This window comes from Haemaphysalis longicornis, unplaced genomic scaffold (assembly GCF_048455015.1).
Source record: "Haemaphysalis longicornis isolate Haplotype H1 unplaced genomic scaffold, Haemaphysalis longicornis Haplotype H1 scaffold_9, whole genome shotgun sequence".
Taxonomy (NCBI): Eukaryota; Metazoa; Arthropoda; class Arachnida; order Ixodida; family Ixodidae; genus Haemaphysalis; species Haemaphysalis longicornis.
Window position 1 is genome coordinate 56,265,479 of NW_027526460.1, and position 13,057 is coordinate 56,278,535.

Genomic DNA, 13,057 nt, shown 5'->3' on the forward strand with positions numbered 1-13,057 from the left:
GTTTGTGTCTATCAGAAACTCCAAGGACGCCTGAGTTTCCTTTTTTTCACCACACGAAAGGTTTCACTGGGTACGACTTCGCTGAAGGATAGTTTGAGGAGTACTCCGACCTTTATCTGAAATGTGAAGTTGATTTCGGAGACTACTTTGACCATGTCATGTCCTGGTATGTCCACCGTCATGATCGCAACTTTCTGTTCCTGCACCATGAGGATCTCAAGGCCGATCCCGGCACTGAAGTTTTGAAGCTAGAGGCATTTCATGGTTAAAACAAGTACCACCGTGACCGTCAGCTGTAGTTTAACGAGAAAATTACGCCCACCTCCCCTCGCGGGAACCCTGGTGTGATGCGACGCTGAGGGGGGTTCAAGCGCAAGCGGAGAGCAACCGTCGACCAAAAGGCCGCCGGAGAGCGGCACACCGGTTATATGCGCAGCGCGCCCGAAGGACAGGAGACCGCGGAAGAAAGAGTACTGCACATGCGCCGGCGCCAGTGCGTCTGCCGCGGCTATGACGCAACACAATCCACTTTAATCCAATCCAAGCCAAGCCAAGCCAAGCCAAGCCAATCCAATCCATTCGAATCCACTCCAATGCCCCTCGCGAGAGAGGGGCATCGGAGAGGAGAGGGGGTGAGCGGCGGAGAGCGCAGCTCGCGTGGCGAGGAGAATGGGGGAGGGGCGGACGCCGACGACGCCGGATGCAGTTACAAGGCGAGTGAATGAGATGCAGTCGCATCTAAAAAAGAAACCGTGGGGTTAAGCAGTCGTGGACGATGACAAGATAGGGCGGATTCAGGCGCCCGTATCTGTCGTATCTTGTCTTCGTCGAAGTACCTCTTGTTTATTTTTTTCGTCGGCAACAAATTTCGCGGCGGCATATTACCGCTCAGTCATACGTCCTTCGACTGCGGCATGACCAACTTCAGGTGCGATCACGCACTGCCTGCTGTTTCACCGAACATGGGTACTACAGAACAAGGAAGGATTTCAACTTCCTCGTAGCTCGTAGACGTGTTAATGCTTAGTGAAGAAAGCAAATCCCCAAAACCGCTTAAGAATCCAATTGTAACGCCAAGCCAAAGCCAAAAAGGGGGGTCTTCCCATAAACCCCCGACGACATTGATTACCAGGCGCAGTTTACTCTCTAGTATACTTACTGAGAAACTCTATGGCAGCAGTTACTGAAATGTGGAAAGATGGACAATTATAGTACGGCCGAGACGACAGAAAGGATACATGAATTCAGCAGGCGCTGCGCCTGCGCAGTGAAGTTTGTTCGACGCTCTCTGGGTGGTAGAATGCTCGCCAGATCGTCACCAGCCGCGCCCGCAGCAGACGCCATCATATCAAAGCGGCTTTCCCATCGTAACAAATGCCGGCACCAACATTGTGTCACCCAAGTAAACAAGGGGGTATAATTTTACCGCCAGTGCCTCAAAAATCAAGGATAGCCTAGAATATGAACAAAACAAACTAAAATGCCTTCTAGTAATCAAATAAATCCATTATGTGGCGTTAATTACACTATTATTTAATTTACGTTTCAAATTTTCAGCTGCTCTGTCACCGCTGCAAGGTGTGTGGTGCAAACGCGGAATTTCACCTTTAAAAAGAGCTTAAAAAATTACCCGAGTTAAAAAAAATCCCCTAAAATATTTAGGGATGTCATCCCAGAGAATGCACCCGCGATAATCTTTGACATGGCCTTCGGCAGGGCCGTTCTTACAATTGCAGAAATCAAGAAAATGTTAACTAAATTGCGCCGCATTGTGAAACGCTTAACCAGGGGAACAGCAGGAGTGTAAGAAGAAAAGATGACTCATACAGGTACTGATAATGAGCCCGATATCGTGCGGCTGGTCTAATAACAAACTGACACTCACCGAATAAATAAACGCCTTCATCATGACAGCGTATAAGGCTGACATCCCAATTTTCATTATCGCCGAATGGGTTTTGAAATTCGGTCTTTATAACACCTTTGAAGACACCAGGGCAGCCACTCTGCTAACGTGAAAAAGCGGCTGTTTATTGAAAGAATTCCCATAAACATGCCCATTTCAATCTTTCTGATTGTTCCCTCCCGTTACAACCCGGCGCAGAATGACCTTTCCGTTTCGCCCCTTCCCATTTCGCCTGTTCCCTTTTGAAGCCATTCCCATTTCGAACTTATCGTTTGTTCTCTCCCGCTTCAACTCGGTGCAAAACTCCTTTCCCGTTTCGTATTTTCCCATTTAGTCCCTTTTCGGAATAACGGACCCAGTTACTCGGGTGACTCGTACCGAGGCGTGCAATTTTTAAAATTAAAGTTACATCCGACTGTACCTTAACACAATGTTTTGTGTTACGTCCGACGTAACCCAAAGTAAAAAAATGCACTTACGTCCGACATAACCTGAAAATTAAATTGAAGTTATGTCACACATATTCCACAGTAAAGAAACTGTTACTGCTGGCGGAACCAAAGTACAGACAAGACATTTTATTCTGCACAAACTTATTGCAGTAGTTGGTTTTACGATACGTGGTATAAATTAACAAAACAACAGGTAGTTTGGTGCGTTAGGTCCTACTTGTTGAATTACAGCTGAAACTGCGCCCTTCAGTCTGCTTCGGCGTTGGTCGAGCGGTCTGGAGCGTGTTGCGCGCATGCATATTCCTGCAGCGGTGTGGGTTCCAGTCCCGACGGTTGCACGGGACTTTCGAAGTATTGAATTGTTCTATATACGAATGCACATGCGCTTCTTTTTATATGTAGCACCCAAAAGAGAAGAAAAGTACGGGAATTAATATAATAGAACCTCTTCCTGTGGGCGCTGGGCCAGTTTGTATTCGCATCGTAGCGGAAACGCAGTTGGATCGTTTACCAAATACAATTAACAATTTGGTAGGGGTAGTAAAGGGCCAATGTTTTATTTCTACGCGGTAAAAAATCTCGCGAAATATAATTACCAAATCTAAATAATAATAAGCGTATTTTATGAACGCGGTCAGTGGACTTACGATTACTTTTAATTTGGGGCTAACGGTCACTCTATGTGCAAATGTCTGTAAAAAATGGCCATTGAAGTCTAAACGTGAACTTCTCCCTTGGAGGAAATGATTCGCACATATTTTTTATCCAGGCGTTAAGAACACCCCAAGCTTTACGCTTTTCCGTGTACTTTTTTAAGGATAATACAAAGGTGGGCACGCAGTACGTGGAAAAGTAGAGTGCCTAACATTTAGGCAGTCATCCATCTAATACTTCAAACATTTTTTGCCGAACCAGCTGCTAGCTGGAGATATTTTCTTTGAAATGCCGGAACAGACATGCATGACATGCAATGTGCGCAGTTTTTTCAGATGGCCCTTACGGTATTTTCATTTCCACTCGGGCTCCCGCTCCTTGATAATTAAAAATAAAGCACGCAACTTACGGAATCTGAACCCACGCCCATTTCAGGATGTTTCGCTGCCAAGTTTTTCGACAGTGAAATCGAAATCTTCCCGGCCCTAACTGGCTAGTTCGCCGTGGTGGTCGCTGGAAGCACCGGTACGGGAAAAAGTCTATCGAGATACTTTGTTTCAGAGCGATTGTTTCTTTTCTGAGGAGCCATAAATGATCGAACAAACCTTTTGATGCCGTAAAGAAGCCAGATGAACAAAAAATGCGAAAGCATTTGCTTCACTAAAAAGCTTCAAGAGCACATTATCGGCCTCAGGCATTCGCAAACTTTTATCGGTTGGAAATATCGGCCATATGCTAAATTACAGAGCTGCTACGTTTTTACAGTATTGCATGACCCGTTCCTTGGATGCACATTTTGGGCAACACTTTCAAAAACGGAAACGCATATTTTCGGAAAATCGAACGGGTTGTAAGGATACGAGTTCAAATGAAAAGAGCGTTTTGGGAGTGGGCTGAACCGGGGAGGGCGTTTTGGGAACGGGTTGAAACAGGCAGCGCCCAAACGTGAAGGGCGTTTCGGGAACGGCCGCGCACGGGACGGGTCAAACGGGAAGAGCGTTTTGGGGTTGGGTTCAAACGGGACGGATTCAACCGGGAAGGGGTTGCTGTGGGCTACACGCCCCCCCCCCCCCCCCCCTACACCCACATCATGGAAAAGAAGCTGTACGCCTTGACGGACGCGAAACCCATCCAGTGACTCCTCATAAAAACTCTGCCCTGCCCAAAATTGTTGTATCCAAACCTACACAAGAACAGTCGAGAAGCCAAAATCTAATTCCTTCGAATAAAGCGCCAAAATCATACACTGACGCCACATTGTACGAAAGTACAGAGGCAACAATCGTCGCAGTGGATTACTCTGGCAATATTTGTGAGTGCATGACACCTTCCGGCCACACAGGAACGGAACAAACGGAAATTGCACACATCCTCATGGCAATCCAACTAGCGCAACTGTCAAATACACTCATAAACATAAATAGATACTCAAATTACAGCATTACAAACACCACTACAGACGGAATACCTTCGGAAATATTCTCCCATACACAACGAAGGAAGTTGAAATTACATGGACACCCGCGCGTAAGGCTCTGGAAGAGGTTCATGTTGCTGAACAATAAGCGTGCGAACTGCCCTACCGTGCTCCTTGCAACCTCGACTGCCACACTCCCCTTCCCGAAAATATATGGAGGCATTCTCTTCTTTGTACGCCTAAGAACACAATACTTCGTGAACCACAAATCCATGACCAATGGTATGCTCAGGGGAAATGGGAGGCAGCTTTAGATAGCTGGTGACCTTAAGATAGCCGTGGTGTAATTGAGAGGCAGGGAACCAGCTGCTGCATCCGGGGCTCTGGACTTCGGGTCCCCTTCTGCCAAAACTCCCACAATTTCTTCCTTAACAAACGTATCCTCTTTTTATGTCTTTAAGCAATAAACCAAACTGTTCAGACCGGCCACGACATGCGCTTATTCAAATAAGCACATTGGACCATTGTCAGTCTAGCCTTCTCGCTGAAACTGACCAACACCAAGAAGCCGCAACCTTTCACGCCCACAACTGAAGCCAGACAACTGTAGGTGGCGCCTGTCTTTCCTGCGCTATGGTGATGTAAAACCGTTGAGGCTAATCTTGCTCTATTCGTTGGCATTCAATGCTTGGAAAGCAGAAATCGTAGCCACAGCAACTCTGTTACAATACGCTTCTCCGGCTACGAAGTGAGCCTATGGCGCAGATCTAACTGCACCTTTATTGACATATCCTAAAAGTATTGATTGAATATAGATCTCATCGTGATGCGTCGTGCAAAGCGCGGACGCACAAGGAGAAGCGAGACATATGCGACGCACTCTATAAGCCCCCATCAAGGACACAGCGGTACCCGTGCACACGCCGCCAAAACACTGGAGACATACACATTATGCGCTGAAAACGGGCCTCCCAAAGAACGCTGGCGTTTGGGTGCTTGCAAGTACATTCTTGTTATAGGTATTTGTTTGCTGACGCTGAGCAGCCATTCCTTTTTTTTTTCTTGTATTACGTACCGCGTGCTGGGTAAACAGAAAAGCACGCACACCATTTCAAGATGGATTGTGTGTCTGTGCTCCGTGTGTGCGCGTGCCGTTGCATTTTATAAACAGTTCAACAGCCTTATGACAGAAGCCCCGAAAGCCAGCCATGGTTTTGAAAGCTTGTTCCCAAACGGAAAAGGCTCGAGGCTTCGAAAACTCTACCAACGGAAACGTCGGTGCAGCTGTGTGCATAACATTGTTGGTGCGCTGCTATACGGCATTGTCTGCTTTCGAATAGTGAAGGAGAGTCGAGTATTCGAAAGTAGCAACAGCATTTAGTAGGATCGGGGAACCGAGAGGAGCGGAACCTTTTAAAAAGTGGCGGCAGATACTAAGGTATCTTCGAAAATTTAGGGGCTGGACTTCACTGGCCTCCCAACCTCCTGCTGCACAAGGCAGTGGTAGCGTGTTTTTTCTGGCAGGCGCCAGAAATTGAAGCAAGCAGGTAAGTTACTCATTTTTCTGCTCAACTGTTATTTTTCCGCGGATTAATTGCGAAATCCTCGATGTATCCGCTGACGGCAAAAACTGGTGGGCCCGTCGTCAGCGACGTGTGGGGAAGGTTCAGGCATATCTTCTTCCGAGGCTTAGGTATCGGCTCCACCTCTGCCGTCTTCCAGACCATTCTCCCCCCTTTCTCCTACTCGAGCCCCTCGTTCTTTCAGGGTGGAGATGCAATCACGCTGGAGCTTATCCAGTATGTCATATGTGCTATAATTTGGCCCGGTAATGGTTTTTCGTTGTCTTTGGCGCTGACGTTCCTCAACCCCAACAACTTCCCCGTTCTGGTGTTGATTCGCCCAATGCTGTATTATTTCGACCATCACGTGCGGGACACACGCAGATTTATCGCTGTAGGAAAGTTTTGAGAATCTGGTCCTTGATTCCTCAAAACCTGTACTAGCGGTGTCCAACGCCTGCACCCGCACTTTTTGTCACATTACTAAGGTACCGCCGCTCACGCAACGTTGTAAACGAGTTGATAATAGCAGCGTATACCTTGGTGTCTTAACGAGTACCGGCCTGCACAACCAGCTTCTGCTGGCCCAAAGGGCTGTCGATGCCTCCCGCGCTCAAGGCATCTTGTACTGAGGACGCCTCCGTCACGCTTCAGTACAATCCCACCTCTTGATTTAAATAAACTCTCTCTCTCTCTCTCTCTCTCTCTCTCTCTCTCTCTCTCTCTCTCTCTCTCTCTCTCTCTCTCTCTCTCTCTCTCTCTCCCCTTTCTCTCTCTCTCTCTCACTCTGTCCTAGTTCAGGACCTTGGGATTCAGCCTTCATTTTTCCCATCTTTTGAAGGGAATGATATTCCTCCAGTTGTACAGCCCTTCAGGGGCCCCTTTCGTAGCATCTGAAGGCCGTGGTTCTGGTGCTTCGCGGAAGTGAGGGGGGGGGGGAGCAACAGAAGCTTGAATTATCAAACACCAAGACGAAAGCGCTGATTACATGCACGCGAAATCACGCGTTGAGTGAGCACCAGCGTCGTTCGGCGGCAGCGCGTCGACACACAGGAGAGGGCGAGTAACGGCACGAGAACGGTGAAGTCACGCGTCACCCGCTGAATTGACGTGCATTGGTAGACACGTTTCAATGAACTCTGCCGCCCTTTTCAAGTTATTTTTGTCCGTTTATGAGCGGTTATTTTCGATTGCTTAAATTCCCTAATCAGGACCCTGTATTTGCCATAAAAATACACTTACCTTACTTTATTAATTGCTGCGAATGCTTGAGGGGCAGTTTTGAAATCCTCCAAATTGTATTTCAAGTTATCACCTCAAATCTGAACAAAATAAGGGTTCTTTATAAAAAAAAACGCTCTTCGACGAATTTATTTAATTAAAACTTTGTGCCCTACCTTGATGCTTTGTACGGAGTGATTCATACGCGTATGGAATAGAATGGGATATAAAAGTTTTTTTTATTAGTGCATTGAGTGCTACCGTAGGCGGTGGGTGGACATCCCAGTCCTGTAGTCCACGCTGTACTGCAGCGGGCCGGGCGCGCGTCACAAGAAATTTCTGATCCGCGAGCTGGCCACTGCGCAGCGAGCTTTCCTCCGACTACTCAAGGGTGGGTGGCTGGGGGGTGGGGGAATGGCAGGGCACATCGAGGCCAAATGAGTTGTATTTGGGGTGCCGGGGAAGTATGGGCAGTTGGGGGGTATGCGGTAGGGGAAATACATTGAAGGGAGATGTGGTTGTAGTATGTCTCGGTCTAGAGTAGTCGCCAAATTTGTGTGTCGGCCCCACCTAGGGATGGATGTTGGGACGCGAGGGACCTCCGGGAAGCCCGGTAGTGATGAAGGATGTCGGAGCAGTTTTGTGAGGGGGGGTGCTGGATCGGAGTGATGCTAAATGCTTCGTCTTATTCCCCTCCTGCGAAAAAGACGACCTGGGATTGAGGTGGCATGCGCCACCTCAATCCCAGTTAGGAATGTATGGGTTGGGATCCATGCAATTCGGGTCGGTGGCAGTTAAGCAAAAGAAATTTCAGCGTTGCCTTGCTACTGAGGGTTGAATCGAAGGTCACTTGTAGATTAAAAGGCCTGGTACTCTGGCACCCTTTGTTTACCCATGAACAAAACTGATCATACTTCCACCGAAAAAAAAACGAGGTTTTGTGAATATTCAAACCATGTACTTTCAAAATGGAAATCGAACTTTCAACCTCTCGACCACGCCGCAAAGAGATCAGAGGCCAAGAATTCGGTGTTGTAAGCTATGCTGCCAACGAATATCGGGTGCGCTTGGTTTCGGCCGTATTTAAACGTTTTATCAGTCATAACGCTTGTTGTTTGCGCACGGGTCTCGGAGGTGGAACCAATTATGCCAGTACTACAAGCGATGAACCAAAGTGTCCTTATTTGAGTCTAGAAATGCTATCGCACATATCCGGTCTCCCCTGAGCAAGCCACGGTATCCGCAAATGGAATGTAATGCGCCCCTAGAGTTCTGGCGCTGATAACGCTTGCTCGTCACGCACTGATCTTGCAGACAAGCCCCTTTATGCTCATACTAGAAGCGATATGCCCAGACATTCCTTATTTAACTCACAAAATGCTATCGCTAATCCGCGATCTCCCCGATGAATGCCAAACAGGCCACGAATTCATGAGCGCTTTAGAACAGAAATAGGTTGCAATTTGTCTGAAAGCGGCCAACTACCGGAGGGTAAAAATAAATTGATTGTTTTCTGCTGAAAGGAACGACCCTAAACCACGAGTTGGATAGGAAATCCGGGCGCTGCCGGTCGCTTTCCGATGCTTTTTCGCGCTGCGTCGACGCCGATATCTGGCAAGCATAGACATCGGCGTTGCTGGCGCGTCAGCTGGCGTCGCAATGTGTTTTTGGCGACGCGCGATGTCGTGCAAAAACGCGGAACGACGTCGACCCGTGAAAACGCGGGAAGTATGCAGCCTGTGGTTGGTCCTTAACTGAGAAAGCGAACGCTCATCTCGGTCTTTCCTACTGTTTGGCCTAAGAGAACTATGTGGAGAGCGACAGTGCGTGCAGGGAGGGGTTGGTGAATCCTGAACTTCATACATGTGTGGGTTTTTTGTGTGTGGGAGTGTATTTATGTCTTTTTATCGATCCATCTATCTCGGTGGAGGGTGCTTGGGGGGTGGGGTGCCGGAGCCACAGTACATTTATTTTAGATTGTAACGCTGCAATGGTTTTCTGGTGCGTATTCCCCCCATCGAGTATTAAGATTTTGCTTTTCATTTATCTAAAGGCCGGAAGAAAGGAGAAAAACAGGGGTTGCCTCGCCCTCCAGAGGTCTGTAACTGTGGAGTAGGGGACGTTCGCGCTTGTCTGCTGGTTTAGTGTTTCTGCGTGGTAATCTTAATGCCCATTCTCAGAGCCTCAGCCCACATGTTAATGTCTATTATTTCAGGGGACGGTCCCTCATTTTTTCGCTTGCGAAAATTGGCGTAATGGGCATACAGGCGTCCCCGATTAACTTGCGCTTTAGCGTCCTCGCCTCACACGGCGGATACGAGTATCCAGTGACAAGTTCGTATGTTCCTCCTCGACTTGCATTTTTTTCTTAGGAACAAGACCAGACAGGGGTTCTCCGGGGTGCTTTTACCTCCCTTTTTGGGCTAGGTGCATCCTGGAAGAACCTGTCCAGGTAGCTCAGTTGCTATAAGGCTCTGTGCTCCTGAGCCCACCGATGCGAGTTCGAACTCGGCCGCAACGTACGTTTTTCAAATGGAGGCCAAAGACAAGAACGCCCGTGTGTCGACATTTCGGCGCACGTTAAAAATAATCACGGGGTCGAAATTATTCCTTAGGGATCCACCACGGTCCGCTTCAAATCCGACTTGTAGCTTTGCCGCGCAGAAAAACCAAAAGTTTGCAATATGGATAAAGAAATGATTTATACAATAATATAAAATCTGTAAGGTCTTCCTCATCAATAACGACAGTAAGTTCATGGCTCCGCTTGTTCTAGCCACGGACTCCCAAAACTCGATTTCACGCGCTGAGGTTTCCAACCGTGGCCAGTACATATGAATCCGCTACAGTGATTGTTGGCTTCGATCCTCCCAGTTTCCAACGTCTTCAGTCTACAATAGATCTTTAGAGTATACATGTTGTTTCGCGCCACCGTTTCTCGCAGGCGAGTACCGCGATTATGCCCGTCTGCTATGATCTCTACTTCATGTGTTGTATCTCCGTGATCCTGCATCGTCGTTAGCTTCCCAGAGCTGAAACAATAAATTCTTCATAGGTGTGCACTCCTAGTGTTTTCCATTTCCTATGGTTTCCTTCGTGGCTGTAGAATCCAGAGTCTTGGGGAGTGCATACGTGCTGCCGACGGGATCCAATCTTTTCCTTCTTACTTTTAGCTTCCAATACAATATAAGTGGTCGATTTTACCTTTGTGAATGTTGTCCATGCATCAAGTTAGCTCTTCAGCGACGAATACAGGTGTCCAATTTCTGTACAAGCGTCACGCGTATGGTTCTGCATTACGTCAATTATAAATGCTTCGTTCCTGTTAATGAGATTTCTGCAGGGACAAAGGTTCCGACCCTTGTTGGGAATCAGACTGTCTTGTTTCGAAGTGCTGAACTATGACCGACCACGTGGACACGCTTAACCGGCACGCGGTTGCTTATTCGCGACCGTGAACGAGGCAAATGGCAATTCATGAAACTTACCCACACAACCTGTGGCGATCAAATACTTCAGCGTTAATTCAACGCCTGCATGGGGATGTGCTTATTCTGCGGGATCACAAATGTTTACAAAATCCGAGATCTTTCTTTTAATATAAAATGTTTTCATGGCTCAGCTTCACGCACTCTTTTCGTAAATAAAGGCGGTTACGTATCTCATATGCCTGTCTTTGGGGGAGGGTAGGGTAGATGGGAGGGGGGGGGGCGCAATACGTCAACACGTCTATTTAAATTCAAGGCCCACACCGGAAGTGCTTTGCTTGTTGTACTCATTTCGCAACTGAATACCGCGTTTGCTTTAGTGTTGGGGAATGTCTGTCGCAAATGGCCCTTCAGCCTTTCATATAGTTTACTTTTTTTATACTCAGGTCCCAAAAAGTCATAACTCAAGTTGGCCAAGGTTGACTTGCTGTGAAGATGGACGCCAGAGCTCCCCGAGGTCCTTTGTACCGATACATCAACGGATTCAGGCTGAACGGTTACATCTCTCCAGAGCTGTTTCGTTCCGAACTTGAGTACAAACCGGCACCTGAAGACGTCTTCATTGCCACGTATCCCAAGAGCGGAACGATATGGTTGCAGCACATCGGCTACCTTATTTTCCACGACGGAGTTCTACCTCCAAGCGTTCTGGAATTCTACAAGACAATGCCTTTTCTCGAAATGTTCGGAGCCGAATACGTGGTGCAAATGAAGCGACCTGGGCTGATCAAGACACACCTCCCATACAGACTTGTCCCGAAAATTCCCGAAGCCAAGTACGTTTGTGTCTTCAGAAACCCAAAGGACTCCTGCGTTTCTTTTTTTTACCACACGAAAGGTTCTCCAGCATACGACTTCGCTGAAGGAAAGTTTGAAGACTACTTCGACCTCTATCTGAAAGGTGAAGTCGATTTCGGAGACTACTTTGACCACGTCCTGTCCTGGTATAACCATGGTCAGAGTTCCAGAGTTCTGTTTATGCACTATGAGGATCTCAAGGCCGATCCTCGCACGGAAATTTTGAAACTAGCCGCATTTCTTGGTAACAAGTACCACCGGACACTCGTGGAAAAGACAGAAGTGCTGGATCGAGTCATCAGCTTCACCAGCATAGAGTACATGAAGACGAGGACGGATGTGGACATCAAGACATTCTTGTCCGAGCCACTGAGCAGTGAAGAGAAAGCCTGCTCCGGGCTCAGACACTTCCACGAGACCGGCAAGAGGTATCCCAAAAAGACCGGCTTTATCCGCAAAGGAGTCGTCGGTGGATGGAAGGAGCACTTCACTTCAGAAATGAACGCGAGGATGGAGGCAAAGATATACGACAGACTCGCAGGCACTGATTTTATCGGCGTCTGGAAGAAACATGGCATCCTGTAATGCAGCGTCCTTAGCTCGCGGCCCAACTTATGTTTGCTAGCAGTCAGCGCAGAGGCTCAAGCTAAAAAAAGAGGACACCTTCCCTGGATATTCCCCATTTCGAATGGCGTCACACATTCATATTCTGTGTTTTGCTTGAAATAAAACTATTTCGACCTTTCAGTTGTGTTAAGCCGTACATTCAGTTCAATTCAATTATATTCCATCCGCTTTATTCCTCCGACTGTACCGCTTGGTTGCGTAGGCGTAGAACTGTTGGGATAGCTTGACGGGAGCCCATACAACCAGTAGGGTAGGAAAAAACGGTTTCATCAATGCATACTGCGTGTGAAATTGACAATTGGCAATCGGAATGTATGCTATACATAGGAGAAATGTACAAATTCATTGAATTGTAATTTTATGATACATTGCATATTATGGCACATTTTACGCGTGGATTTTGTGTAGCTTTTACACGACCCCCTTTCAAAATCATAGATGCCCTTCCTTGGAGCATTTAATTCGATCTGCGCGGCTCGCTTCCCGAGAAGTGCTTGAGAGCAATGCTCTAAAGTAGGCCAATAAGGTCCTTCTGAAAACATACTTTTTCAAGCTGTGCTGCATCCTCAAGAGAGAGAGAAAAGGTAAAGGAAAGGCAGGAACGTTACCCAGGCATCGGCCTAGTATGCTATCCTCCACGGGGGAAAGGGGAACAACGAGGAAAAGAGGAAAAGAATAAAACAAGGGGAAAGGTACAGACATAGCGTAAAGTGGTGTGCCTATATACTATAGGACACTATAGACAAACAAGTTGAGTGAGTTCATAGAGGGTAGTCTCTCGCGCTACAGTCTTTTGTGCAATTCCGTTGTTTTTAGAAAACACAGGAGTGCTTTTGTCGCCTTGTCCGTGGAAGACGAAGAAGGCCAGTGGCCCAGGATTGTCCCCTCAGAGAACGGGCGCCGAGAGTCTAAATTTCGTAGAGTCGAAGAGA

At 47.5% G+C, this 13,057-nt stretch overlaps 2 protein-coding genes across 2 annotated transcripts in view; one reads left to right on the top strand and one right to left on the bottom strand.

The window, feature by feature from the left end:
- LOC144153017 (neprilysin-like) overlaps window positions 1-13,057 on the bottom strand; it is a 142,166-nt gene that overhangs the window by 48,413 nt on the left and 80,696 nt on the right. The window lies entirely within an intron of this gene.
- Window positions 11,093-12,245, top strand: LOC144152308 (sulfotransferase 1E1-like). The gene has a single exon (XM_077683554.1). It carries the CDS (start codon window positions 11,136-11,138, stop codon window positions 12,081-12,083), a length of 948 nt encoding a protein of 315 aa, XP_077539680.1. The 5' UTR covers window positions 11,093-11,135; the 3' UTR covers window positions 12,084-12,245.